General features: G+C 38.8%; 1 protein-coding gene across 2 annotated transcripts in view; it reads right to left on the reverse strand.

Annotated features, from left to right (window-relative positions):
- The window catches only part of CADM1 (cell adhesion molecule 1), a 270,202-nt gene that overhangs the window by 25,505 nt on the left and 217,578 nt on the right, over positions 1 to 27,119 (reverse strand). The window contains exons 6-9 of one of the 2 annotated variants that reach the window (XM_067565805.1): positions 23,530 to 23,629; positions 17,950 to 18,122; positions 13,732 to 13,797; positions 1,087 to 1,119 (exon numbers count right to left, since the gene is read on the reverse strand). In XM_067565805.1, the coding sequence (XP_067421906.1) occupies positions 1,087 to 1,119; positions 13,732 to 13,797; positions 17,950 to 18,122; positions 23,530 to 23,629 (372 nt within the window). The remainder of the gene's footprint in view (positions 1 to 1,086; positions 1,120 to 13,731; positions 13,798 to 17,949; positions 18,123 to 23,529; positions 23,630 to 27,119) is intronic. The other variant, XM_067565814.1, reaches the window with a different exon arrangement.

Consider the following 27,119-nt stretch of genomic DNA (forward strand, 5'->3'; position numbering starts at 1 on the left):
TTACAGGGGGAGGTGGACAGTGTATGCATAACCTGACAACATCCTAAAAAGTTTTCTTGAAACAAGTGAAAAAATGTATTGTAAATTAGATTGCAAGTTCTTCAGGACATATTAAGTTTTTCCTTCTTTTGGTATTGTACATTATTATTGTAGCCATTTAATTTCTCAGTCCCCCTCCCTTTACTGTTGCCAAAGGATATCTGTCTCATGAGATTTACTGGCTTATCAAATTTCAGGGTGAAACATGGAACAGTTGAGTTACCAAAGTGAAAAAAGTATTAACATGAATCTTCACACACACACCCCCATATGGATTCAAATTCAATATGGCTGTCAGGCTGGTGTCATTTTGTTTTAAAAATCAATTATTTGTGCCAAGATGTTGTATGCTGGAATTCTGGCCTGAAGTGAATATTTGAGCCTGGTTTAAAAATAGAGAACTAAAGAAACTGTCACACTGATAGCTTAATTTGAACAGAAGAGAAGGGCTGGTTTGCTAGACTGCTATGACAATGAAAAGAGTTAGCGCTGATGTTTGTTTTAAAAAGCTCTTCCACAGGGCAATGATGAAAACTTTTCTCCCGACCTATGAGATGACAGCTTCTTCTGCAGAACATCTACAGAATATCAAAAAAATATCCCTTGTCTCTATGAGAGAGACAAGGAATTCAACTTCTTCACAGACCAAAAACACTACTGAAAATTTTATGCATCTCTTAAAAAATTAAATTTGAGTTCATATTTTCAAAAGCCAGATTTCTTTTTAATCTTTGATGTGATTACCCTAGTAATAAGGATTACTAAAAATCAGTCGCTCCCTTTGTACTGCTCTTACATGCATAGCATTTCCATCAGTTTTGGAAATTGCCGTTAGCCTACGACTGTAACAATTGGTGGTTAAGCTCAACAGAAATGACAAGACGAGACATCCTTTCAAGCCTTAAAAATTATGTTATATTTATGAGATCAGTCCACTTGAAACATGATTTCCCTTGAAGACTACATTTTCTTTTCTTTTTTTTTCCCAGGCTTGCCTTGCCACTCAGCAGTGCTGAGAAAGTAGATAAACAGGAATGTGATACCAACCGTGAACTGCCGGTTCTGTCGTCGCCGTTGTGTCTACACACGGGAACAGAGGATTGGAGGAAGGGAAGAAACAGGAGGAACGGCATGCAAAAAAAGGGAAAATGGAAAAAATGGAACAGATAATATATGAGCAAGCTTTCAAAGAACATTGCGTGACAAGCAATAATAAAATGAAAGGCAAAAAGCATTTGAAGTGAGTTGCACTGTTTAGAGGACATGCCTTGAATTCAAAAGCTGTGAGCCTGAGGAAAACAGTAAATTCTTTGTTTTTCTGGAGTCTTGCCAGGAGGATATTTACAGGTGGTCAAGAGCTAAGGGGAACATGAAACGTGGGGAACACCACCAATGTCAACTCTTTGGTTGTTAAATAGTCACAAAACATAGATGCTCAAAACTAGGACAAAGACCTAAAGCCTGGAAATGGTTTCATACATTCAAACATTGCCTTCACTAAAATCTCTCCCTGTCCTGGCTTATTCACCCCAGTTCCTTCATTGCCAATCAGAAGTCAATCAATAAGCCAGTTCCTCAAGTTTCCCCTCCTCCAGCTGATGCTAGAGAACCTACAGTGCTATAATGCATGGTTTAATTTCTGCATTCAGCTCATTTTAGGGTTGTTCAGGAGGTAACAATTAAGCAACAGAGAGAAGACGAGGACTAGCACACAGTGTTTTCATAGACTACATTCACTCAAACACATACCACATTTATAGGTGGCCTTTCTGCTTTGTTTCTAATGAATCATGCAACAATGAGACATTCACTTGATTGAAAAGTACAAGTCTTTGCAGAATACTGGGACACAAGTAGAAATCACCAATTCCGCTGCTGAGAAAGAATGAGAGTTCAGGCCATCTATTTTTAGTCTTTTATGCTAAACTCTGGAGGCCAAAAGTCATATATTACAAGTTAAATGTATTGCATTGTATGCATCTAGCCTTGAATATACTGGTTTAGGAAACTTGCTTCACATCAAAGTGTGAAGCTTTGTTGAAGGCTTTTGGAATATTTTTCGAGTTGCTGCTTTGCCATCTAAATCAGCAGTGTTCCTTTTTCCGGACAAAATATGAACATATAGACAGTTTATAAGGACTGAACTGTATTTTGGATGGACTTCCTACCACCTCAGCTCTGAGTGTCCTGGCAACTAGATTATCTTCCAACAAATTCTCTATCCTATTGGCTCTATTTACATTTCTGCAACAACACTGCAGGATTAACCCAAACCATCTAAACCTGTGCCCAATTCACTAAGTGGAAAATCTATCTCCATTCTCCATTGACTTACATCTGGTTTTCCTTTTATCCTCCCATGGCTCTATTGAATAGGTCAAAACATTCTTACTACATGCATTTGTTGGTTGCATGCTGTAATAGGCTGGTTATTCAGAATCTATTTGTAAATTGTCAATACCCAGAAAAATATTTTCAAACTCAGTGAAGTACAGATGTGGTTGTTCACATCGGAAAGGGGTTCTATTTAGTTCAACAGAGGCAATGTTTAAATGAACAAAAGCATATGTTAAAGTGCAGTGCAGCACTCTAAACCATGTGATTTCCGTAGAATGACCAGGAATCACAGCACACATAATCACAGCACACAGTTTTACATAGGCGTTCCCCTTAATTAACATGCTCTCCTCAGAACCCTAGGAGCTGTAGTCTTTCCACATATTCAGAATAAGCAACAGAAGCATGAAAGGCTATTCCTTTGTAATTTAGCTAAGGACAGTCTACGTTTGAATTTCTGGATCATCAGTGAAGACAAGAATCACACAAAGAGCACACAATACTTACAGATTCAAAGTCTGAACGCTTTAAATATCAAAGCAAAAAAAAAAAAGCACAATTTAACCAACTCTACACCAAGATTTGCATGACAGATTATCAAGCCATCATTCACCTCTTCCCCCTGCCAACATAGACTGTTCTTATCTTGGCAATCAAATCTAACATGTATTTAATATGCTAGCACTCGTTCTCACGCTGGGAACTTTGGTGAAGGCAGTATGGAAGCCTTCCAAAACAAAAATGAGAAGAAGAGTGGGTCTATTTTTTTTTGGAAGCAGCATTGCGATAATGCCTCATTTTAACCAAGCAAATGGGGATGGGGAAAATGGACGTAAGGTTGAGGAGTGTTGTTTAGAAAGAATTACAGAACTGAGTGTCAACTCCTGAGATACTTGGCATTTACAAATAGTCTCAATTTACTGTCTTCCTGAAATAAAAAAACATTATGTCAGCATTAAGATTAAATAAAACTGTGCTGGAAGCAAACTTGTACTCATGTGCTGGAAAAGATATTAGTCAAGAAACAGTGTGAACTGGACAGTGCATCTCGCTTCCCCTTCTGGGGACAAAGACCAACAGCTTACAAAAATAAAGTTCTCAAGCAGTTATAAGCAAGAACAAATATCCAAGTCAAACAACATGGTTGCTGCAGCTGGAATGATAAAGTTATGATTAGCAAATGGATTGGATGATTATAGCAGGAAACACAGACCAATTAAAGGTTTAGAACGAGCTTTCTAGAGGTCCATTTCAATTCCACCATCTTCTTTCAGAACAAGGATTTTATACATATTTTTACTTCTTTTAATGCATGGCACAATGCTGCACCAAAGAGGAATGATCTCATGTTCAGAGATTTAAAACAACACACTTAGGAAGATTATTTTGCATTATGATAGACAGAAAATTAGTCTTTTGCTATGCTCCTTTGGTGTGAGTCTAATGAGTATATGCAAAATGGTGTATAAATCACTTTCAAGAACACTACTGTTCAGCTCTGTAAAAGAGATGAAATATCTAAGTAACAGTAAAGACTGTGCAGGCTGCTAATGCTAGAATACCTCATGATTTTACCACTGGTTGACTAATTTTTAAAATCATTCTCTGGATTTTAACATGGTTGCCCACTTTTAGTTTTATTTCATATTTAGGAAAACTATCTCAACCTAAAAAAAGAGAACGTTCCTGAGTGGGGTAAAGTCTGTGTTCCAGATTCTGGAGGGAGAAATCACACGTTCTCTTGGAGAGCTGAAGGGAAGATGTGTGTTATTGTTTCTAGTTTAAGGTCCAGTGAAGTCAATAACTTCAGTGACTTCAGCAGGCATTTGTTCAGGTCTCCAAGTGATAGCAAGAATCACATTTATTTTATGAAAATGAAATTTATCCTATGGTGCTGACACTGGTAGTTTCATATTATGAGGTGAGTAAAGAGGATAGAAGGAAGAACAGAACATAAAACATTGAGGTGGAGTGAAGGCACTGTTCATCTCAAGGTACAACAAAGAATAGGCAGTTTCTTGTCTCTATTTTAATTAGGAAGGCTCAGCTAAAACTGTTTTATGTGGGGAAGTTAAATATATATATATCCATGGCCTTCCCAGTTCTACCCGTCCATAAGCACCCAGTGTTCACCAGATGACTGTTTTATGAGTATAATCAAAGTATCCCAGGAAGGCTTTGTTCTGCTGATATAAAGGTGCATATTTCACTTAATATAGACTTCCTTTTAGTATCAGTCATAGGACTCACTCAGTTTACTGTGGCTAGGTCTTGAATGAATTAAACCTCTAATATATACCATGTTGTGGTACAAGATGATAGTATCTGCAAAACAGGAAAACACTGGCAACATTCATGCCTTAAGACACCAGTCATTTAACTAAGTAGCAAAAGAAAAAAAATGACCGCATCAGAAGTAGCTGGGCAATATTTACTTGAAACAGTAGCATACAAACTCCATTGTGGCACATTCTAATTCTTTCATATGGATTCTTTCCAACTTAAAATCGTTCACTGAGTGTGACAGACGCAGGGGGTGTTAAAACTAATCCATAAATTAGTCCATAGTCTTGAACAGAATGAACACCATAAATGAAAATGAAAATCTTAGGAACAGAATTAAATTCATAAATGCAAATGACTTTTCTATTTCCAATTGAACTGCAGCATTCCTACCTTATAAGAATATACAGATTCACTGGGGCTTTTTAAAAACAAAACCCATATCAGAATAGATAGAAGAATAAAATCTGATAGGCGAGCAGCATCTAAAAGTGCACATAAGATTAAATTCCACCTATTTCATATGTCATAGTCTTTGCTTTAAACCAAACTAAGCGGCACAAATGCAATATAGTTCCTTCTAGTTTATTTCCTTAATTAAAGTAAAAAAGGAGCCAATAAGGTTTCTGATCAGACTCACTGAAATCGTGTTCCATCTGCTTTTTTCAGATTACTTCAAATTTACAGGGCCAGGGCAAGCATGAGTTCCCTTGATGTTACCATTTTTACAGCAATGCCTTAAGTAATGAATGCTCAGTATTTATGAAAGGAACATTATTTTCTGGTTTATTTCAAATCCATAAAAGGAATACTGAAAAAATCTTCTATTAATTTCCACTGACCTAATGCGTCGTTTCATTTCATTACATTTCAATTAAACTGAATGGTGGCAGGAGAAAGGATGAGGTGAACTCAAGCCTACATATAATGCAGAGCCGCAGCCATCCTTTCTTTATTTCTAAAGCCTTCCCAGAAGAATGATGAAAATGGACTCTGTGTTAAGATACTATAAGATTATTCTTTGAAAAGTAATTTCAAGTTGTGTTGAAAGCTTTGGCAAAGGTGTACTACATTGCTCCCCTGAGGTAGCTTCATTTGCAGACCAGATGTTTCACTAAAACAATGAGGATCTGCTAAGTAGCTTTGTGTAGTAGGGGAAAAAAATGTCTAGATCTGGTGCTGCAACTTGGCCTAGGATTTTTAACACTTCTTCCATGAAAACAGACAGTCTCACTTAGGCCCCAGCCTTGCAAAGAGAAATGAGAGAACCTGCACAGAGCTCTCCTGAAGTCAAAAGGGCTCTATACAGGTATACACATTCGTCCATGCATCTCTCTGTGCTGGATAAGGGATTTAGTAGCTACCATTTTAGAATGAGGATTCTTCCTACAGCATGCAGGGATACTGGAAGCTACTAGACATACCAGCTGTCATGGGGAAGCCCTGTGAATTCTGAGCTCAACAGAAATACTAGGATACTTAAGAGTATATTTTCAGAGAGGTGGAATAAGAAGCCATATTACACTTCTCCCTCAGCCCTCTTGCTTCAAATTAGACAAGTTTTCTGCAGATGCACAATTAAGTAAAAATTATTGCTGCAGTACTTTATTCATCACATATGAGTAACAAACAAGTCAAAGTGCTCTGACTGTTATTGACAGAACAGTGCTGTAAGATTGGCTTAGTTATTTCTTTGCGGGTATGTAAGTTATTCTCTCCCTCTTTCCTTTAATGTGGTCACATATTGGATGAAAATGTCAGAGGAGTACGATGTTAACAATAAATTAACCTGACATTTTATCAGGGGCAGAGGGAAGGTTCTACATAAACCAAGAATGATACAATAAATAATTTGGGGGAAAGGAATGACTAAGCCATGTAAATCTCTGCACTCGCCACTGAAGCATTGTGTGACACCAAACACCCTGGCTTTGTGTGTGCGCATTCCAAGTTAACAAAGTCAGAACAGTGCGGTGCATTTTGAGATTCGTGTTTTCTGATGTTCAAATTTAAGAAGCATTCAGAAAAGGAGACGAAAAACTGCAGCTGGGGCCATCTGATGTTCGGCCAGTTCAGGTTGGCATTAACCACCATCATCCATTGTAGAGAAACAAGTTTTCCATGTATCCATTAAATTCCATCTGAATAGCAGATCACAAATATCAGCTGTAGTAACCGATTAGGCACAAAGCTTCCAGATCCACTGGTACATGTGTAGTCGCAGTAATCTACACACTGTCTCTGAACCTCCCACATACTTATTGCTCAAAATACCTTTCAGCAAAGAATGCCTTTTATTGCATTCTTCCCACCCACAACCTTTTTGGATTACTCCTGGAATAAATGCCATGCTGCTGTAAATTCGTCACATTAGCAGCTAAAATCAGGAAAAGGACAAACTTGTAGCGGGAATAAAATGCTCATTTTAAATGAGTTTTCTGGAACGTGAACTCAAGTTTTAAAATGTTGCAACATGCTTAGCTAATGAATAGAAAAGTTCCCATTTTTATATTAGATACCTCTGCAAGTGTGGGAAAAAGTTTTTCCACTGATTTACAGTTTTGGGGTTTAAGTTTTACCTTCAGGACAAGAGCTCTTTTTAAGACACGACGATGCTATTCAGGGGAATTCATCTGGGAGGGCAAGAAATTGTTGGAATTTTTTGGCACCAGCATTGTAGGTTTAGCCCATACAATATTTAAGTGTGAAATCATTCCAGGTTTAGCAGCACCTACTTTTATTGTTGTTTAGTGGTTTAGTCCCCAAATTTAAGTTTTACAAAAGAGAATACTAATAAAAACATTCATACATTTTCACTTAAATGTTAAAAATACTTCATTTGTATTTCAACAACCTTCTCCAGTGTTGGAAACCTAAACATTGGAACATTTGCATGAGATTTAGAAAGTAAAATTGAATCTACTTCCAATGACTAAATATAAAACAGCAAAAAAACTGAGAAGTCTGTTCTATTTTTACCATTTGGTTTTAACCATCTATGGTATCACCAATAAAGATCTGTTTATTTTTTAAACCTTCCAGCATCCCTTTAACTTAAAAAAAAAAGTTTTATTACATTTTAAAAGACTACACAATTATTTTAAAGACAAGTCATCTGATGATGAAACCTGCCAGTCAAAGATCGGGATGTGCTGAGGAGTCTTAATGTTGCGACAGCACTAAACTTGGGTTTCTGCACAAGTTATAAAGGAACATCCATGTGCTCAAACATATAATCTGCAACACTAGGGATTCCCTGGAAGTATGCTAAGTACATCTCATGTTCCATTAAAACTGTTGCTATGTTACAAGCAACTTCCAGCATCAGAGAAGGCAACAAACATGACTGTACAGTACACAATTAATTGTTTATGTAATGGGGTGGAAGAAAATTAGCCCTACAGGGGGTAAAATAATTCTTTAAAGGCAGACCAATTTTTTTCATTTTACATTATACCCAAAGAGAATGATTTTTAAAAAAAATTAAGAACTTTTATCTCATCTCCCAGGATATAACAGCTGTCCAAAACCAGTATTTCAAGTGAGGACTCCAGGGGCAATTTAAATTATGCAGTTTTCTCTGCCATATCATATTGTACATCTTAATGAACAAAGCCATGAGGACAATCTGAAATGATAAAAGAGGGTTTGCCAAGGAGAACAGCTGAAATGCCAAATGATGGTCAGAATATCAATGTAGATATTGAAAAGATCAAACCATCATGTGATAAATCAGAAGCAGCAAAGCAGCAGAGACAGAGCAACTGGTTTAAAGGTTGTGTTTTATTGGAAGCTCCATGACTTCCCCACAGCACTACAGAACTATGTTAAGAGTTCAGCTTGACTGTCCAGGTCAAGTTCATGCCAGCAGCCTTCACAGGTACATCAGGAGTGATGCAGAGAGAGAGAGAGAGAGACTTATGCTCCAGAAGTGGACTGGTTGCCCAGTGAAGGCATGCCAAGACTTGCCTTAAGTTGTCATCTGGAGCATGGAAAAGAAAGCGTGGCTGGCTGGCTGCAGCATGACTGGTGACAACCGTGGCTGGCTGGCAAGGGGACACTTTGCACTGAACAGGTATTTTTAATGGGTGGGGGAGGAATTTTGTAACAAAAATTGATAGGCATAAGTAACCACATGACTATCTGGCCATCCTCCTATTTCTCTCACCTACTACTGTTGCTCTGACTTGCTGAAATCATGTCTCTTATTAGAGCATTGCAAGCTCTCTGGGGGCAGAAACTGTGTGTTCCTGTAATGGCTGTACAGTCCCTAGTACATTTTGCTTTATATGACTACTCAAAATGAATGTTTGCCACTGGAGACTATGGCTAAAGAACCTCCTGAACACACTCAAGTGCAAATGGGCCCTTCTTAAGCCGGTTCTTATTTACACTAGAAAAAGAGAAAGTCCTCAACAAAGCATCTGAATGAGGAAGCACACTCTACACTGGAGGGGACAAGGAGTGCAGTGTAAATGCAGAGAATAGTGGCTTTGCAAATGGAAACTCATTCAAACAGCTCATTTTTCTAATGAGGACAGGGTCTTGTCAGAACCGCCCTCAGCTTCCAGCTGAATGTGTACCCAGCTTGTGTGGGGAACGAAGGACAACTGGGGTAAATCTCCCCTGCATTGAGGAATTCCATTTAAAAATACTTTGAACTGGTTTGGATAGAAGACTAAGCATGGGAATAGGTAGCACAACTGAGGAACATTACTACCTCTGGACTAAGGCTGAATACTGGTGAGAGACTATGAGAGCATTTCAGTATTTTGGAGGCAACACAATTAGAAATTATTTATTGCCCCTTGAGGCTTTTAAGTAGTATTTCTACACTACTACTATACATAATTCTTGTGACGACGCTAGTTTGAAAATGGATGTCCGCTCCAAAACCTTTTACTAAAAGAAAGGAAGATAAGCTTGAGTATAAAACTGCAAGAACTTATTCATCAGTGTTTGGCTGTTGAAGCTTTTAAGGTTAACAGGGGGCTGCAAGTGAACTAAACAATGCAGGGGAAGAGTGGAAATTAATTTTTGGATCCATTTGTCAGACTTGGGTTTCAAGCTACATTTAGTAGACTTTCTGGCCTCTGTAGAAATGGAGATTGAAACTGTTCAGTTCCATAACCTTTAATCTGTTTGGAGCGAGGAGCAAATGTTAAATTCCACGAGTGCAGATATTGAGCCTTCAGGATAAGATAAATACATAGAGAGCTGCTTGCTCAGACAGTAACTCTGCAAGATCACATCCATCAAAGAGAGGGATTTGACAAAGTTGTTCTAGTAGCAATTTCAGTTTAACAACGCCTCAGTGCTAGCTCGTTCATTAGCACAAAGGCATGTGGTGCTGAGAGAAGATACAACTCCTGGATCAGGAGGTTAAAGTGCATCTGTAAGATGGCATCAAATCTCAAGCTGAGAGGCCAGCAGCAGAATGAGACAGAAACAGGAAGTCCACATTGAAATCAGGGAGTCTGGCACAATCAGCTTGTTTCCACCCTCGTTAGAGTGAATGGAAAAGCTCCCCGCGATCTGGGTAAGAATAGAACAGAGCACAACGTCACTAACCCAGTCTGGCCCCATTCACACTGGTCAAACCAGACTAGCTGCTGAGGGTTATAAACTGTATTTAAACATTTTTTTAAACGGTTTCATAAACCAGAGTAGCTGGGGTTTTTTCACATGGCTGCTACGCAGAAAAGGTTTGGGGTGCGGGCACCCAGATTGTTGCACAGACTGCAGAGGAAACATTTGCTAGAGAGTCTAGTGTCACCAGCAACCGACACAGAGCCTCAATTCACCTCCGAGGCAAAGTCTGCTTAACTGGTGGATGAATACGTGTAAAACATTTAAAGCTAAACCCAAATAGAGACTTCTTTGGTCAGAAAAGTAATTATACAAAATTGCCTCCCTTCTTACTCAATACATCTGCCCCCTGCCGATCTGAAGTTGTAACTGCTTACTTTAGTGAAAAAAGTCAGTTTTCTTTATCTTTCCCTGCTGTTTAGTACTGCAGAACTAGTATAGCAATGGGCAAAGGAACTGGAATTCTGGCCCATGCCACATGGATTAACACCAGAATTCCTGTTGTAGGTTCCCTAGTACTGGCAATGATGTGTGGAAAGCGAGAGTCCAGATTGACCTTACATATCCCAGAGTGCTTTTGCCGGGCTGGCAATTAGAAAGCTACCTTTCCACTTGTGAATGAAGTAATTTCAATCTGCAAGTCACTGAGACAAACGTGGAAGCCTATTATATAGCCATTTTTAAGAGTACAATTGCACCGTAGTACACCAGACTCACCACTTGGACCTCCAGTCAAGGAAGCTGGTGTGTTTGGATGGAAGATCTCCATGGAAGAAGAGGTGGGTAAAAATCTTAGAAGCTTTTTCCCTTCCAAAGGAGGAGGACGATAACTCCTCCAGCGCTGACTAAATCCCCCTCAGAAGAAGGAACCCACCCCTGTTTTAATCACTAGAGAGGTAAGAGGAGAGGGGATTCTGTCATCAAGAACAGGCGCAGTTGGGTGTGTGATCGCTGCAAGAATCATAAGATACCAATGACTTGCCCGTTATAAGTGGTTGTCAGATCTCACCAGGCATGTGGATGACTCTCACACACAGTCTGAAGAAGATCTTATGGTCTTGATGTGTCTGTCAACCATAAGTGAACAATATGAGAGAAATCCTGGGAGCTAAATTTAGATTATTAGGATTATCATCAGGGCCAAGGGCCACTACAATAACGTTCCCTGAAATGCTCCATAGACAGGGTCAGCTGACAGGGAATGTTATATGGGAGGAGAAGGCAGATTACAGAGGAAGGACAATAGGGAAACTTGAGAGAAGGGCATGGACCAGCTAGCACACCAGCGGTGCTATGTGCATTTTGAATAATGACTGAGACTGAAAATTGCGGAAGGCAGACTGGATCACTGGGGTGAGGCGGCCTGTAGATTTACGATCAGAGCAGATCTGTGGGGGAAGGACTATGAATTTGTATGGCTACAAACACCAACTCATAAGAGCACAGATTTAGTAGTGAGGGTGCTGCAACAGTCTCGCCATCAAAGCATGAATGGTGAATGCAGAATATCAAATAATCTGCAAGCATCAGTAATAGGGTCAAGCCACTAAATAGCAGTGGATGTAACATAACCAAGTTCAACATCAATTAAGGGGGAGTCATACCAAGACCCAGTGATATTTAGTTTTAAGAAGGGTAACTTTTCTCTATGAAAAAAAGAGGAGTGAGGAAGCTAGAAGCACCCAAAAGGAGAAGTTGGAGAATTAAAATCTTTAGAATCAGCACGGAGATTGCCTAAGATGCCTTATTATAGGCCTGGACGCTAGCAATGATTAAAGCATTTGAGCTACAAAACGACATGTCATTTATTATGAAAAATAGCTATGCTATCGAGTGCAGAAGGATAGCTTAGCAGAGTACCCATCTATACAAAAGATACTATGAGTTTGGCCAAAAATTACATGCTAGCAATACTTACTTCATTTCCAGGGAAAAGAGATGAGAAAATCATTATTGTTTCAAAGTACCACATGAATATAATGTAATAGGGCCAAAGCATCTTGGTTCCTGTAAGGGTAAGTTATCTTCTGTAATCATTTAGAGTTCTTTGAAAGCATTAACAAAACAATGGATAAAGAACATGGTATAGCATTCCTTTGGACTGAGAGACATTTGATACAATCTCTCCACAAAAGGCTCTGAAGGAAACTTTGAAAAAAATTAGGCAAGAGGTTAAGACACATTATGGAATAAAAAGTGGTTAAAAGATAAAAACTGTAATAAATGTTCAGGTCTCAAGGTGGGAAAAAGTTAATACCAGCGTGTTCCGAGGTTCATTAGTAAGAGGGTGGAGTTCAATGTATTTATTTACAACCTGGAAGGAAGAAGACAGAGACATGGCAAAATCTGGACAACACAATGGCAGATTAAACACTGTGGACAAGAGCATGTTAAGGCACTTCGGAAGGAAGATTTTAAATTACTTGTTTATGCCAGCGAGTTCTGATTTAGTTGGAAAATCACATGGGAACGGGAGTGGGAATGTAGGATAGTTAAAGTCAGCTAAGTGAAGGCACAGTGATGGTCACAAAGATAAATAAAATGTTATGCTGCTTTATGAAGGGGATGGAGTATAATACAGGAAATATTATGCCACTGGACAAATCGATGGTGCATTCTCACTTTCAGTATTGTAGTCGGTGTGTCACTTCTATCTCAAAAAAACAAACAAAAAGATGTAGCTGAAATAGAGAAATCCAGGAAATGGAAATAAAAATGAGCAGAGGCACTGCAGCTAAGCAGGGGAACCAGAAAAGCGTCCCTTATGAGGAGTGACTGGGCAGACCGATCTAGTTACTATGGAGAGAAGCCAGAAGTGATGTGATGGATATAGGAAAGATAATGAGTGGTGTATTATGGTAAATTGGGTGCTCCTATTTACCTTGTCCCAGAATACAGGTATTAAAAATTAAAAGGCAATTTGGAGAAAGGAATATTCTCTTTAGTATTGACTCGTGGGCTCATATGCAAGAGGTAGGTGGTGTGATTATTGTTGCAGGATAGCTTGTTTTGTTAAGATTCAGAAATAGATGAAAAATCTGTGAATAAGAATAGCATCTGTAGTCATGCTAGTTGGATAAAGCTACAGACAATAAACTTCATGCTTTCAGGCACAAATTGCTCAGAAATTGATGTCGACTGGGGAGAGCAAGATATTTAACACTTGCTTCCCAATGTTAGATGTGCTATGGGGGTGTTTACACCTTCATTTGAGGTATCCAATATTATCCACCAGTACTGGACTAAATGGACTGTTAGTCTTTTCTGACATGTCAGTTACCATGTTCCAAGAACATCTGCAGTAAGGACTGTCTAACTTCTTGAGCCTCCAGATTTTAAACACCCCAGTTCAAAAATTGTATTTTATGAAAAAAATTGAAGTGATTTTTTAAAAAATTTTTTCCTCAGGCTTCAAACTGTGTTTATAGACATAAAAGACAATACACATTAAGGACATTTCCAATGGTTATGTAGGTACCATACCTGTGATGGTGGTAGGGGTGGTGGTGGTGGTGGTTGTTGTGGGAGGAGGGATAGTTGTGGGGGGATCTGGATAAAAAATAAAAAGGAAAATAAAAAAGCAAATTAAGAAAAACAAGCAGAACACAACAATGATCAACAATGATAAGAGAGAGAAACAAGGACATTGAAAAGCAGCATGACTGTTTGATGTCTTTACCTCCCCTAAAATCAGGGGGCAAACTTTCCAGTGGGCTTTAAAGACAGAGCCAGACCCCAGCTGCTGTAAAGTGGCATAGCTGCATTGATTGCAATGGAGCTATACACAGACTTATGCCAGCAAAAGGATCTGGCCTGCAATTTCTCTCTCATTCTGTCATCTATAAATGCTAAAAAAAATAAAACCTAGCACAAATTAGTCATTGATGGGAGATAGAGATGGAATGGAAGAGCTATAAGAAAAACAAAGCACAAACTTCCTGTGACAAGGACAGTTTACTATGTACAAAGAAAGACAATGGTGTTTTGTCATTTTTCTACATTTATATTTGAAAATTCTGGTGGGGAAGGGGGAGTTCCTGCTGCGCTTAACAGACTAAGTATCCACCGAAGACGAGTATTTCTCATTCTCTTTTTCCAGAACTGGTAACTTCATTATTCTTTCTCCATCAATACATCTCAGCAGGATGTAAAACTACTTCTAAGCTAGCAATAAATACAAAGAAATGAGAATGTCACTACTAAATATCAAGTTCAAGTCATGCAAAATTTTATTGAGACTTTTTTTAAAATCAATATCTTTGTGACTTATAAATATCAATATTTTAATGCTGTCCTAGCTTTTGTTAATATCACATCCTTGATGACAAAAACAGAAAACTGAAGAGTTTTTTTCTTTACAAAGAATTTATAGAAGACATGACCTGTTAAAGCCACCAAACAGTGCTATGCTATACAGTATAAAATATTTATACCAGATAGAGTGCCATATCTTCATAAAAGTTACTTGGGGAGGGAGGAAAAATGAGAAAAGACGTGAAAGAAAAAAATTATATGTATATCAATGCCCAAAAATGATCAAACTGAATGTGTTAAGTAGTCAGCAAGACTTTGAACTAAGGAATCATTCTGCAATAATAGAGCATGAAACAGTTCATAGGCTTTTGATTTTAAATTTTATCTAAAGCATGTCAACTTTTCATCACTGACACATCCGCTACTCTTTTATCTCCAAGTGAGCTCTCAAATTCTCTAATTAATACATCCAAACTTTAATTATATGCTGCACCTTTATTGTGTTCAGTACAACTTCCTGAAAGTTAAGAAACATCACCTTGGAGTTAGCTTCATTGTGAAGTCGGCTAAAAGAAAATGATCATTCATGAAGAATGTCTTTAAACATTTTGTCCTTCTCCTGCAGCTGCAATATCTGGGTCCATATCTTTATTAGATCCTTTCTTCATCATTTGCCTAACCTGGGATAGGCTGACGAGGTGCTACACTGATGTTTCCGTATTACCAGTGGAGACAGAGAGAACTAAAGCATGAAAAGAAAACCACCAACCTTTGTCATTCAGAAGGATGGAAACAAACTGAATTTTGTTTCACTGTCTCCACCAAGGGAAACGACAACTGACAGTTTTGTCGCTACTGAGTGGGAGAGATGATTGTCTCATCTCATGTGTTAATCACACTAGAGATTTCTAGAAAATGTTTCTGGTCACTCCCAGTGTGAAATCAATTTCTAGGCAACAATGTTTCCCATTTATATTATCTTGTATGTGATTAGACATCCTTATAACAAGTCAGCAGAATGCTAGGGGATGCTAAGGATAGTACAGCGGCAATCACTTTGTTGGCGGAAGTCTCTTAGACAATGCTATTTAAACATATGTGTATATTAATTTTATAAGGAGATTAATCTTGATGAAGTGGAGTAGGGCTGACATGTCAGATAGTCACAGCTCTTCTGCAGTCATTACACTCTATAGCATCAGATAACTATTAAGGGGCTTGTTAAGACATGGAGTGATTTGACAGAATAATCACATTATTTTCTTATTCACTCTTTTAAGGTGAATTTGGTGCTGTTGCAAAGTCCTGTACTGACACCCCAGGAGAATAAGTCCTACTTATCCATGGAACAGGTGGAGGGAAACTTTTCAATACATTTTGCGTTAGACTTGTAGATGCCACTGCTACAGGTCAGTTTCCATGCCCATCCTATCCTTTTGTTCTCTACTGAGGAAAGGTGTCCAACATGATGATGATGGCTTATGAGGTGCGAATGCTTTATTAAGAAGTGGACTGAGATTGTTGACTCGTTTTCACACAGGACCCAGCATAGTTCTTGTATTCCTTAATGCTGACTTGGGCTACGTTTGAACCAGGGCACTACAGAATAGAGTCACGAGGAATCCACTCATTAAAACAACAGCTCTGAATTCCTGAGCTGAACATGCATAGTCAAGGGATTCGTTTCTACAAATAGAGTATCGAGTCCTACTGGGGCACTTCTGACCTCACTGAATCTTGCTGTGATGGGATGTATAAGAGTTACTTTACCATGGATCCCTGACAGACCAGAAAATCTGTCAACCATGCCTACATGGCTATCATATGAATGCACCAACTGCATGGGCTAAAAATCCTTGGGATTTTTATTTCTTTTAAAATAATTTAATTGCAGTCTTTTCCTGTGAATTGAATGTGGCGATGAGAGGTGCAGCTTTGACAGTCCTGGACACCAAACTTCTTGTTGACCCAACAGAGACAGCAAAATCAGTGATAGTGTGTTTGCAGTTTCCAGCGTACATTGAGTCCTTGGTCTGACTACTGAAAAGGCCAGAGATTCCAACTAGAGCCATTTATGTTGGCTGTTTCCAAGATAAACACACTAGGAACAAGACTGAGACCAGATCATTTAATATCTATTAAATTTTGTTTAAAATCCTCATTTAGGGGACAAGTAGTATATAAAGCTAGCCAAGGAATGGAAAGGCTTTTTATTGTTGTTTGGTTTTATTATGTTGCATAGTTCTAGTTTCAAACGAACTCCTTAGTTATGATGTTTAGGACAATATACAGAAAATGAGAGATCAGTAAGTGTATTGATGAAATAATCATGCCTTGTTTCACATGTTCCCGTGTTGTTATTAGTATGGAGGTCACTGGCTGCTGCTCTAAGGAAAAAACATCAGTGCGAATGCCCCTTCACACCACCAGACTGAGAGAACAGAAATTACGCTGAAACATGGATGTGTGTCTTATGAAATGAAATTTCATTTTGAAGCTGAGCAAGCTGGCAAAAAAAATCCTTCAAATGACATCACTTATCAATACTTGCTCTTACGTTGAACTCTCCTTAGAAACTGTCCACTCCACCTGCACACACTAGGCGTTGCACCATTTATATAATGCAGGGAAAAAAACATGCATCTGAAGTCTTCCTAAAGAACCAGCCTTACACATGTAGCCCACGGGAGTTGTTCGTAATTAGACTGGAGATCATTCTTCAAGTGTCTACTGAATCTTCACTGTATGCACGACCTCCATGACAAGAGCACAACAAGGTTTAAAGCGATGGTAAAATAATGCAGAGGAACTGAAGAATTAAAGTAGGTACTTAATAGCACTTCAAAAAGATACTGAGGCATGTTTTAGTGTCTGTTTGGCAGCCATAGATACGTTTAAGACATCTCATTCCTCCAGCTTATTTACTGGTTTGTAATTATCTGGATATGCTTGCTGATTCTTCAGTAATTTAACTTGCTAAATCCTGTATCATTGCTGCAGATATCGCACAGCAGATTAGATAAGACCCCACAGAAAAATGAACTGAGGAACCGTCCCACAATATTCGGGACTGTCAGAGAGGACAACACAAGCTGCCCATCCTATCTCCCATGTCCCCGCACACTCCTCCAACTTCTGCCCTAATTTTTTCCTATCTTGCATCTTACAATACATTCCACCTCTGTGGCAAGCTCACAATGACAGCTCCCAGAAATAGTCACTTACTGGACTTTGAAAGTAAGAGGTTCTGCATTGAGGTTAGCATCAGGGGAAAAGAATGAAAGAAATGGTTTACTAGCACCCCCTAATATAATGAGAGGATGGGTTGGATGCTATCAGAAATTCCAGCTTTAAGCAAAATGTTTACTATTTCAAAAGCTTTTAGAGAGTGGTATGTAGCAATTGGGTGTCAATGAGTCTAGTAGAATGGTGTTTTTTCTCACGTACCGTATACAAACAGCATGTAATCCGCATGTGATTTCCCCACCGCATTTGAAGCCTCACAGCGGTATGTACCGTTATCTGTTTTGTTTAGGTTACTAATGAGAAGGTTTGAACCCGACACTACAACGTGTTGAGGCATCTCATCATCTATTCTTAACCATTTCATGTCCGTAGGCCTATGGAGGAGGAGGAAAAAAACAATTGCATTACTAATTGCGACAATCAAGTTGATGTTTTCAACATTTCATCCACATCCAAATACTATATCACATGACAGACAAGACGATCGTACCAAGAGACAATATAAGGAAATGACATGAAATACTTGACCTTCCTGAATAAGATGCATCATCGAGACTATGTCTACACTTGCTGCCAAATTTGGCGGCAGTCTACGAGAGATAGGCAAGCTATGTAGAGTAGTTTGCCTATCTCCTGTTGACTTTCTAACTCCTACTTACCGCGGCGTCTTCAGTTCGCTGCGCCGACGGGAAATGAGCTCTCGTCGACGCAGCGTTACTCCACCTGGCGGAGGTGGATTAATAGCATCAATTTCCGGGTCAATTGGGCGGGTCTCCACTTCCACTCAATCAATCCGGATAAATCGATCTGACGGCGGCAAATCTGCCGCTGTCAATCTAGACAGAGCATTAGTGGATGCTCTCTTCATTTGCTTTTGAACCACTCATGCCCCACATACTGAAGGAGTTTTATTACTTACAATTTATCCTATACCAACTGGAGACTATTCCCTGTGAGATTAATATTTTTTTCCTTGCTGTGCAGTTTCACACCAATCCATGAAGGACAGACCTCAGCAAAAGTTAATTATCTCATTAATTAGGGGGAAAAAGCCCACCAACTCAAAGCCTTGAGGCCTATGGTCAATCGGCTATACTGAATATACAATAGCTCTTTAAGTATGAATTAAATGTCAGTATCATTTGATTCTAAAAACACATGTTAAATTAACAAAATTGATACATTTTAGCAAGTTTGAACAGCTTTGAAAAGGGACACAGTTGACTCATTTGCAACGTTTTTGTCTCTGCTGTTTGTTAATACCATTTTAGCAGCTGGAAAACAACATTGCCTCTCTTCTCCCCACCCCTAATTACCCTTTTTCCATTTGGCAGTCTGTTTTCTCATCTGTTGATAATAGAACAACAACGAACGTAATAGTTACGGAGCTCAGGGAACAAGGAAGTTTCTACAGTCAGTGGAGGGAACAACTGTTGTTTTTGTAGGTCTCACAATGGCAGTAAGATGATCACTGACTTTTTCATTAAACGTACAAAGAACACATCAATACAATATTTGGAATCGAGGAAACATTCGTCACCACGCTAAGAAAGAAAAAAATATATTGTACCTCTCAGACAACTGGAAAACTGCTCTTCTGAGGAGTAATGGGGAGAAAAAAAAAAAAACCAAGCAAACTCCAGAACATTATCTAAACAGAAGTGAGACAACATTTCTGATGCAAAGGAGACAGATGAGAAGCACCAGCCTAAACTTTCTATCAATTCTAACAGTCTCAATGGGCAGTGAAATATCTATGAACCAGATATTTTGTCTGACTAATAGTTATTCAAATCATAGCAGGATACATTAAAAGCTTTAAACTGCATCTAAAAACAATAGCAACTGGGTATGTCACCATGATCCAGTAAAGTAACTTAAAAATTAGTATCACATGTGTCACATTTGAAGGCAGTGGCCAATGGGCTGCTTGGCAAACAGAACTCCTGTCCTAGTGCTGGACAGGATACGGGAGAGAATATTTAACAGCAAATTAATGTTACCCTTTTGATTGTACGCCACACCTTGGCAAAACACACAAGTAACCTACCAAGATAGAGATCTGCAGAGTGACACGTTTTCATGCATACACTCCTATCAACATGACTAAATGAAAAGAATTAGTGTAGATGCAGTACTATCAATGCAACAAAAAGAAATGCACTGCTTGTCCCTCTGCTGTGGCATTAGGTGCCATAGTATTTATTTTTTTCCAAGTAAGGAATTTGTGTTGTGTTCAATTTACTCCAATTTAGGTTTTTAATGGAGGTGGTGAAGCATTTAAGATCCTCCTCAAATTTGGTTCTGCCTTTTGGGAAAAAAGATGCGCTCCTAATTAGCCTACAATGTGAGGGGAGGGTTAAAAAAAAACCCAGAGATGGAAGAAAAGTTGGGATTTCTTTGGCAAGAGCAGAAGCCAAAGTTTTGACAAGGGGGAAATTTTGCTAGAAGGTATTGCCTCCACAGAGCCACGCACTTACAACGGAAGAAATACGGACCAGTGCTTAGAGAAAAAGCACTAATGTAGTAGTTCTCTTCAGAACTCTTTCTCACTGCTGGACCCTGAGCAACTTGGGTCATTTGGTGGTACTTTAGTATCCCATCTGTAAAATGGATATACCACTATCTATCTACCTCATCTGGATTTTGGAGTACTTAGCGATTTGGAAAGTACTTCAAGGTTGGATGAAAGGTTACCTAAGAGAGTCAAGTATTCTTAAATCAGCCCAATTCTGGGGATAAGATGTGTTAGATGTCTCCCGTTGCAGAGCCAGAAGACGGAGCTTATGCCATTTCTGAGGGTCCCCCAAAAGATCGGGCTTTTTGCAGTGGCCAAGTGATGGACTTTTGTGAAGAAAATAGGTATTTAGAACCTGGAAATTCCCCACCAGACAATACAAATGGAAGTGACAGAGGGGAATCATCTTGGGACTGAGCAGCAGGAACTCCTGCATTTGGATCTCCTGTTTGTCATCAATTCACTGTGTGGTTTTGGGCAAAGGCTAACCATTGTGTGCCTCAGTTTCCTGATCTGTAAAATGAAGAAAATTGCTTACCTAACTCACAGGCATCTGTGAAACTTAGTTAAAGTACGTAAACCTCTATATACAAATTAGGTGTTATTAAAATAGGTCAAATGTAGAGTTTCAGTTATTTGGCAGTGTGGGTAAGTTTAATCTTAGCGTTGCAGGGCCAGGTTTTGATGCTATTGGCCTTGATTTTCTAAACTGACTAGTGACTTTGGGAGTCTCAATTTTTGGAGCTTACCTTGACGAGATCCGACTTTAATGGAGTTGGTGTTCAGTGCTGTCTGAAAATCAGGCACCTCTACAGTGTCACAAGTGGGACAACCAAAACATGAGGCACCCAGCATCTCTTACCCTTTTGCCATAGGCTTGTACATTTCAAGCGTGCAGAGGTCATCAGAAGATTCTGACAGACAGCAAATTTTAAATCAGGCAAGAGTGTGTCCAAATAAGTGAATTCTACTGTGAAAGGGGCACAGTTAGATTACACATCATTAAAAATGTTATACAAAAAATGTGTAGACTGTAAACTTGTGGGATAGCAGATACATCTCCTATGAGTTCATGTACAGTGGTGGCAATTTGGATGCTCCAAAATGATATAATTTCATTACCTGTAACACCTTAGATCACTAAATAGAAGGAATTTTTAAAATCTTACTTACTGGTCACCATTTAGATTTGTTTAGTTTTTGGTTTTGTCTAAGTTTAGACAATGAAGATGGACGAGTGCGTAACTAGTCACAAAAAGACAGTGTCTAACCTTATTTTTCAGGTTCTAATGTAACTCCACAATGTCAGAATGTTTGGGTTGCAAATATTGCAGAGGAATAGTTATTTAAAAAAAAAAATCCACTGGAATAAAGATATCAAGGAAACATTCCTGTTAATATTAATTTTTTGAAAAAATAAGCTTTTATGAAAACTGTATTTCTAGAACAAATTAACCTAGGCAGTTACCCTTAAAGACTATATTTTGATGTAAATTCTTTCAGATGCACAGATGAAACACACTATATAAAAACAGTGTTACCATCATCACAGAGGCACCTAATAAAGTTAGGAGACAGACATTGGGACAAGTGTTTAATGAGGGTACTACAAGGGTCAAGTTTAGTTTTAATCTTATTGAACGTTAATCATCTGGAAAAGGGAGTAAATGATATGCTCATTAAATTCACAGATGATACTAAATGAGCAAGAGGTGCAGTCACCAATGAGGACAGAAAAATACAAAGGGGGCATAGGGAAATTAGAAACATGGGAACAGAAACCATAAACATGAGAGTCAACGGGGAATATGCAAGTTAATAGCTGGGGGAAGGACTCAAATTCAAACTCTGAATGGGGGAGAGGAAGCTGAGAAAACAGTAATATTGAGGAGGGGTAACAAGCTAGATGTGAATTTAGTATGCAAGATGGCAGTAGGAGGACCACTGCATTTCTGAGCTCACGTTGCTGCCCTGGAGATACAGCTATTTAGATTGGGAGTTTTAAAGTACAACTATACTCAGAATAACCTCTTCAGTTCTGGACAGATTACCAGAAAATTGCAGGAAGTTCAGAGAAACGTAATGAAGATGATTGAGAATAACCCTTCATCTACACTATGAGCTAGAGATCTGATTCCCCAGCTCGCATACACATACTTGTGATAGTTCCATTCCAGCTAGCATGAGCATAAAGAATAGTGTAGCCATGGTACCATGGGCAGTGGCAGGATGGGACCCACCTCTTTCAGGAGTGTTTCACTGCTACTGCCCATGCTACTGCCGCTACACTACTATTTATACTTGCTTTAGAACTCATTGAACTAGTAGGAGAATGTGTACCCGAGCGGAGGGATCACACCCCTAGCTTGCAGTGTAGATGTGGGCTAAGTAAGGAAGAGAAAAAGCTAGGTTCAGAGACTAATAAGAGTGCAAACATATTAACAATCTACAAACACACGGAAACCCAAAACTGAAGAGGAATTATTTAAGGCGGCTACAAGGGTTCAACTAGAACTAATGGCATGAAAATAAAGGGGAAATTTTACACTTTGTCACAAAATTTTTCCTGGGATACAATCCAGTAAGCTGTAAAATAGCAGCATCACAAGGAAAAAGGGACAAAATCCTCTCTGGAACCTACGCAACAACAAAAAACAACAACCCCTCCACCCCCGAACTATCATATACAGACAGGGAAAGGCCGCCTAACCTTACAGTTCCACTCCATCTCTAATGTGCAGGATTCCCTGGTGCCATCATTACTTAGTCATACCTACACCTTTGCAGGATTCAGTAAGTAGTCAATGGCCTGGATTTTGCAGATTCATTACAAACCAATTGCCATCTAAGCCATTCCCTGAAGGAATTTACTGTCACGTGGCATCCATAACAAAATTTACTCTATTTCCCTTTGCATTAGAGAGCGTTTACTGCCAGTCATTCCACAAAGCACAGAGTTGCTTCTTATGTGCCCAGGTGTGAAAAAGCTCTATTTGGAGCTTTGAGAGGAGACATTTCCCACTATCACTTATATCAAAATGGATACGGGTTAAAAATCAAGGTCTTCACATTTTAGCTGATGTTCAGAATCACATTCCCCTTCAGCACTCACTGTTTTCAGGGCTAAACTATTTTCTCAGCTGAGTATCTCATATTAGCTTCGCACACTAAGGAGGTAGGCTGAGTGCGTGCAAACTACCTTTCTATACATGACATAATGGGCACTGGGTGATCTGTTCAAGCCTTTGAAGTCCTGAACTTACTGTGGCTTTCCAAGAGCTGTGCACGTTAGTTCGAGTGGCTCCCCTTCTCTCGTTAGACCTTGCAGTGGGTAATTCAGCAAAACCCGCACTTGAGGCTTATCTGCATGAAAAAAAAAAAGCATTTGACAAATTATCTCATTGAACAGAATCAGATTGGTATGCACCCATAAAGGAAAGCCAGGCGTCAGTACTCCTCCAACCCTTGCCCTCTCCATAACATTCATCTAATCAGTAAATAGACTTGGCATTTTCTCAAATTAAATTGACTAATAACGCCAACACGTGAGACGCAGATAAGAGAGTCACACACTAAGTGCAGCACCACCATTTCCAGGGAAATACATTTTGTTACACTGAAGTTTATCTCTGAACTCACTCAAGCTAAAGGGAACTCTTTTGCCTTCATGCTGAAGTGAGACCAGAGATATTTGTGGGGCTCAGAATTGATACATTTTATCATGTGACAATACTTTGTGTCACTGCATATTAATACCTTCGGCTCTCCTGGAGGCACTTGTGCAAAAGACAAAAATCGTAACTGCTGGGCTGCTGCCTTTGTTTGAACAAGGCAAGGTTTTTGCTAGTCCAAATGAAATTTGTGTAATTCTCAAAATAAACACGGGGATTAAGGAGTTTCTACCAAGAGAGGCGGCTCAGGAACCTTTCAGAAAGACCCTGTTGGAAAAAGGCCACCATACACAATTAATAAGAAATTCACCGCCTTCAACAACTGAAACAGATTAAAAACTCAATCTCAACTACAGCTAAAATGTTATCAACACAGAAATCAATTCGATACCACAAATGCCAATATACACATATTTTTTAGAAAGTTACTCAACTGTAAGAAATAGAGGAGGGCAACAGCTCAGTATGCATAAAGGTCGAAACAATTCAAATGTTTTTATTTTTTTTGAGAATCTCACCTGCCCACATTATTGGCTTGTTGCCTTATATTAACAATGTTTAACCCATTAACATGCTTCCTAAGGAATAATGGAAATAAAAAAAATCCATGGCTGGGTTTAAGCAATTTAAACCCCCATAATTTTCAGTAATGGAATAAAGTACACTAGTAAATCCTCTGCTAAGATAGCTGCACAATAAATGCTTTTTTATAAATGAATCCCCATCTCATAGATCCTTCTTGCGGCTATGAAAGTACAAGACATAACACTAGGTTTAAAAAAATAGCATCCACGTGCTGTTTTACCAGGTCACAGTATGTGTTTGCAACTTTTTAGAGATGCAAACTCATCTTATATCGGAAAACAGGAAACATTCACACACCTGAAATCACCAGCTGACCTTCTAGTAATATGGTTTAATGTGTGGAAGCTGCAAAGTAAATCTGTAAGAGTAATTGGTACATATATTCCAGGTATCGATCTGGGAAATGATGGCTATTCTTGGAAGGGTGGACTAAATATAATGTGCCCTTGAACTACTGACTAGTTGGACAATGAGAAGTAATGCTTGGGTTTCTCCCTTTCTAGGTGGGGATAAACACCAAATTTTAAATGTAACGATTGTGTAATTGGTATGGAATCTCATTACATGGGGAGGCAAAAAGGACCCAATTCACAAAATGACAGTCAAGTTTTGTACAGTGCTACAGTGTGTATGCACACTATAAAACAAGGAAAGAGAAAAGAAAAATTGGAATGCCATGTTTAACATTCCCTGCCATGCCCAGATATGAAGCATTTGTAGTATGCAAGTCCACTCGCTGTTTGAAGAGCAGAGCAATATTTTGATAAAGGAGATTGGATTAAACTCAGCATAAAACAGCAAGTAAATCATGAATTACTTCTCTGTCAGGCTAGTATTTCATGCTGTATTCAAGAGCATCTGCTCCCCAATCAGAGATTTTCCTGTTATTATTTGAATTGCAGTAGCACCTAGAAGCCCCAGCCATGTAGCAGGACCGTAACGTGCGAGGCGCAGTATAAACTCTCAACACAAGCATGTTCACTGTGATTTATGTGTAAGCATGAAGGATACGATCTCAGCATCCTCTGCTGAGGAGTAACACACACAATCTATTGCACCCTGCCTCTTCTGCTGCACCCTTTCTGTTTTCATCAGACAATTTTTAGTGTTTCCAATGAGCTGTTTAACAGCTGTCAATTACTTATGAAAATCAATAAGAACACATGGAAGACTCACTGTATCTAGAATGAAGTCTAAATCGTCAAGTAATCTACCTCAAAATTATATGAAATATGTCTGTCAGTTTCTACTGTCTACTGCTGTACTCTTCATATTTTATAAAACAAAAACAAAGCAAAGTTAGCCCTATTCCAGTTGGGCACTGTGTCGGGTACTCCTAGAGCGGGGATGGCTAACCCACCGCTCGCGAGCTGCATGCGGCTCTTTGGTCATACAAATGCGGCTCCCGGCTCTTTGCATGCGGCTCTTTGAAATTGACAAGCTTTTCCAAGGAGGATAAGAGACGAGGGGAAACTGAAAAGGTAAATGTGGCTCTTTCGGCTCTTTGTCTCTGACTGGTTGGCCACCCCTGTCCTAGAGGTACTGTGTTATAAATCCTTCCCCACCACCCTCAGAGCTGGTGTTCTAGATTTTAACAACATGATATACATGCATTCATGAAGACAAGATCATGCCTGGTAGGATTATCCTAGTTCTCCATGAAACAGGATTTCCCAGTGTGCTGGTAATTACAGAATACACTTATGAAAACAGGAAGTGCTCCAAAATTATGAAGGAGTCAGAAGTTGACTAGGAATTCAGGAGGAATAACATTTTAATTAGGTTTAAAATACCTGATAACCCAGCCTTACAAAACTTGACTTGTCAGGAACAAGGATATTATCTATATCTATTGATATCTCCACTGTCAGTCATCATGGCGCAAGGTTGGTAAGTATTTAGACCACATCCTTCAGGTTAGGGACTGTGTGTTTACACAGTAGGTCCTTGATCTCTGCTGTAAGTCCATAGTTGCTACTGTAAGTCTATCTTAGTAACTAATAAATATTATTCATTATCTAATATTCCTTATTAACCATTTATTATTGTTTATCATTATTACAAATCTTTGGACTGGTACATTTTTATCATGTCTTTAAGGTCTCCAATAACAATTTTTCAGCTATTAAACATTATATTTAAACAAGCCAAGTTCCCAGAATTATTTAATAAATGAAGCCTGTAGTAGTACATACTGGGGCAGTTATTGTATGCCTCAGATAGCAATCTAAGGCATAAAGCCAACAGCATATGGACACTTACTACCTATGTACAACACAACTGCCCTGAAAGGCACATCTTGGAGATTCTTCATATCATTATACAGTGGGACTCCTACATAAAAATAAAGATGAATAGTTAGACTCACCTACATCCCAGGAGTACAATACTGGTAGTATCAATTACATCTAGTAATCTAAAGCTATTTCCTAATAACTCAACTTTTCCAGTGGCTTTTTTTAAAAAACAGCCCACGGATTTAATAAAGCACCTTCATTAAGCTGAATTCATTCAAAAGCTTAAACATCAGCACAGCAACCAATTTGAAAACAAAAATCAAACAAACAAACAAACCTTATTACATTCTTGATTTGATG

This window comes from Emydura macquarii, unplaced genomic scaffold, assembly GCF_026122565.2.
Source record: "Emydura macquarii macquarii isolate MOO-44397 ecotype Brisbane River unplaced genomic scaffold, CSIRO-AGI_Emac_v2 contig_312, whole genome shotgun sequence".
Lineage (NCBI taxonomy): Eukaryota > Metazoa > Chordata > Testudines > Chelidae > Emydura > Emydura macquarii.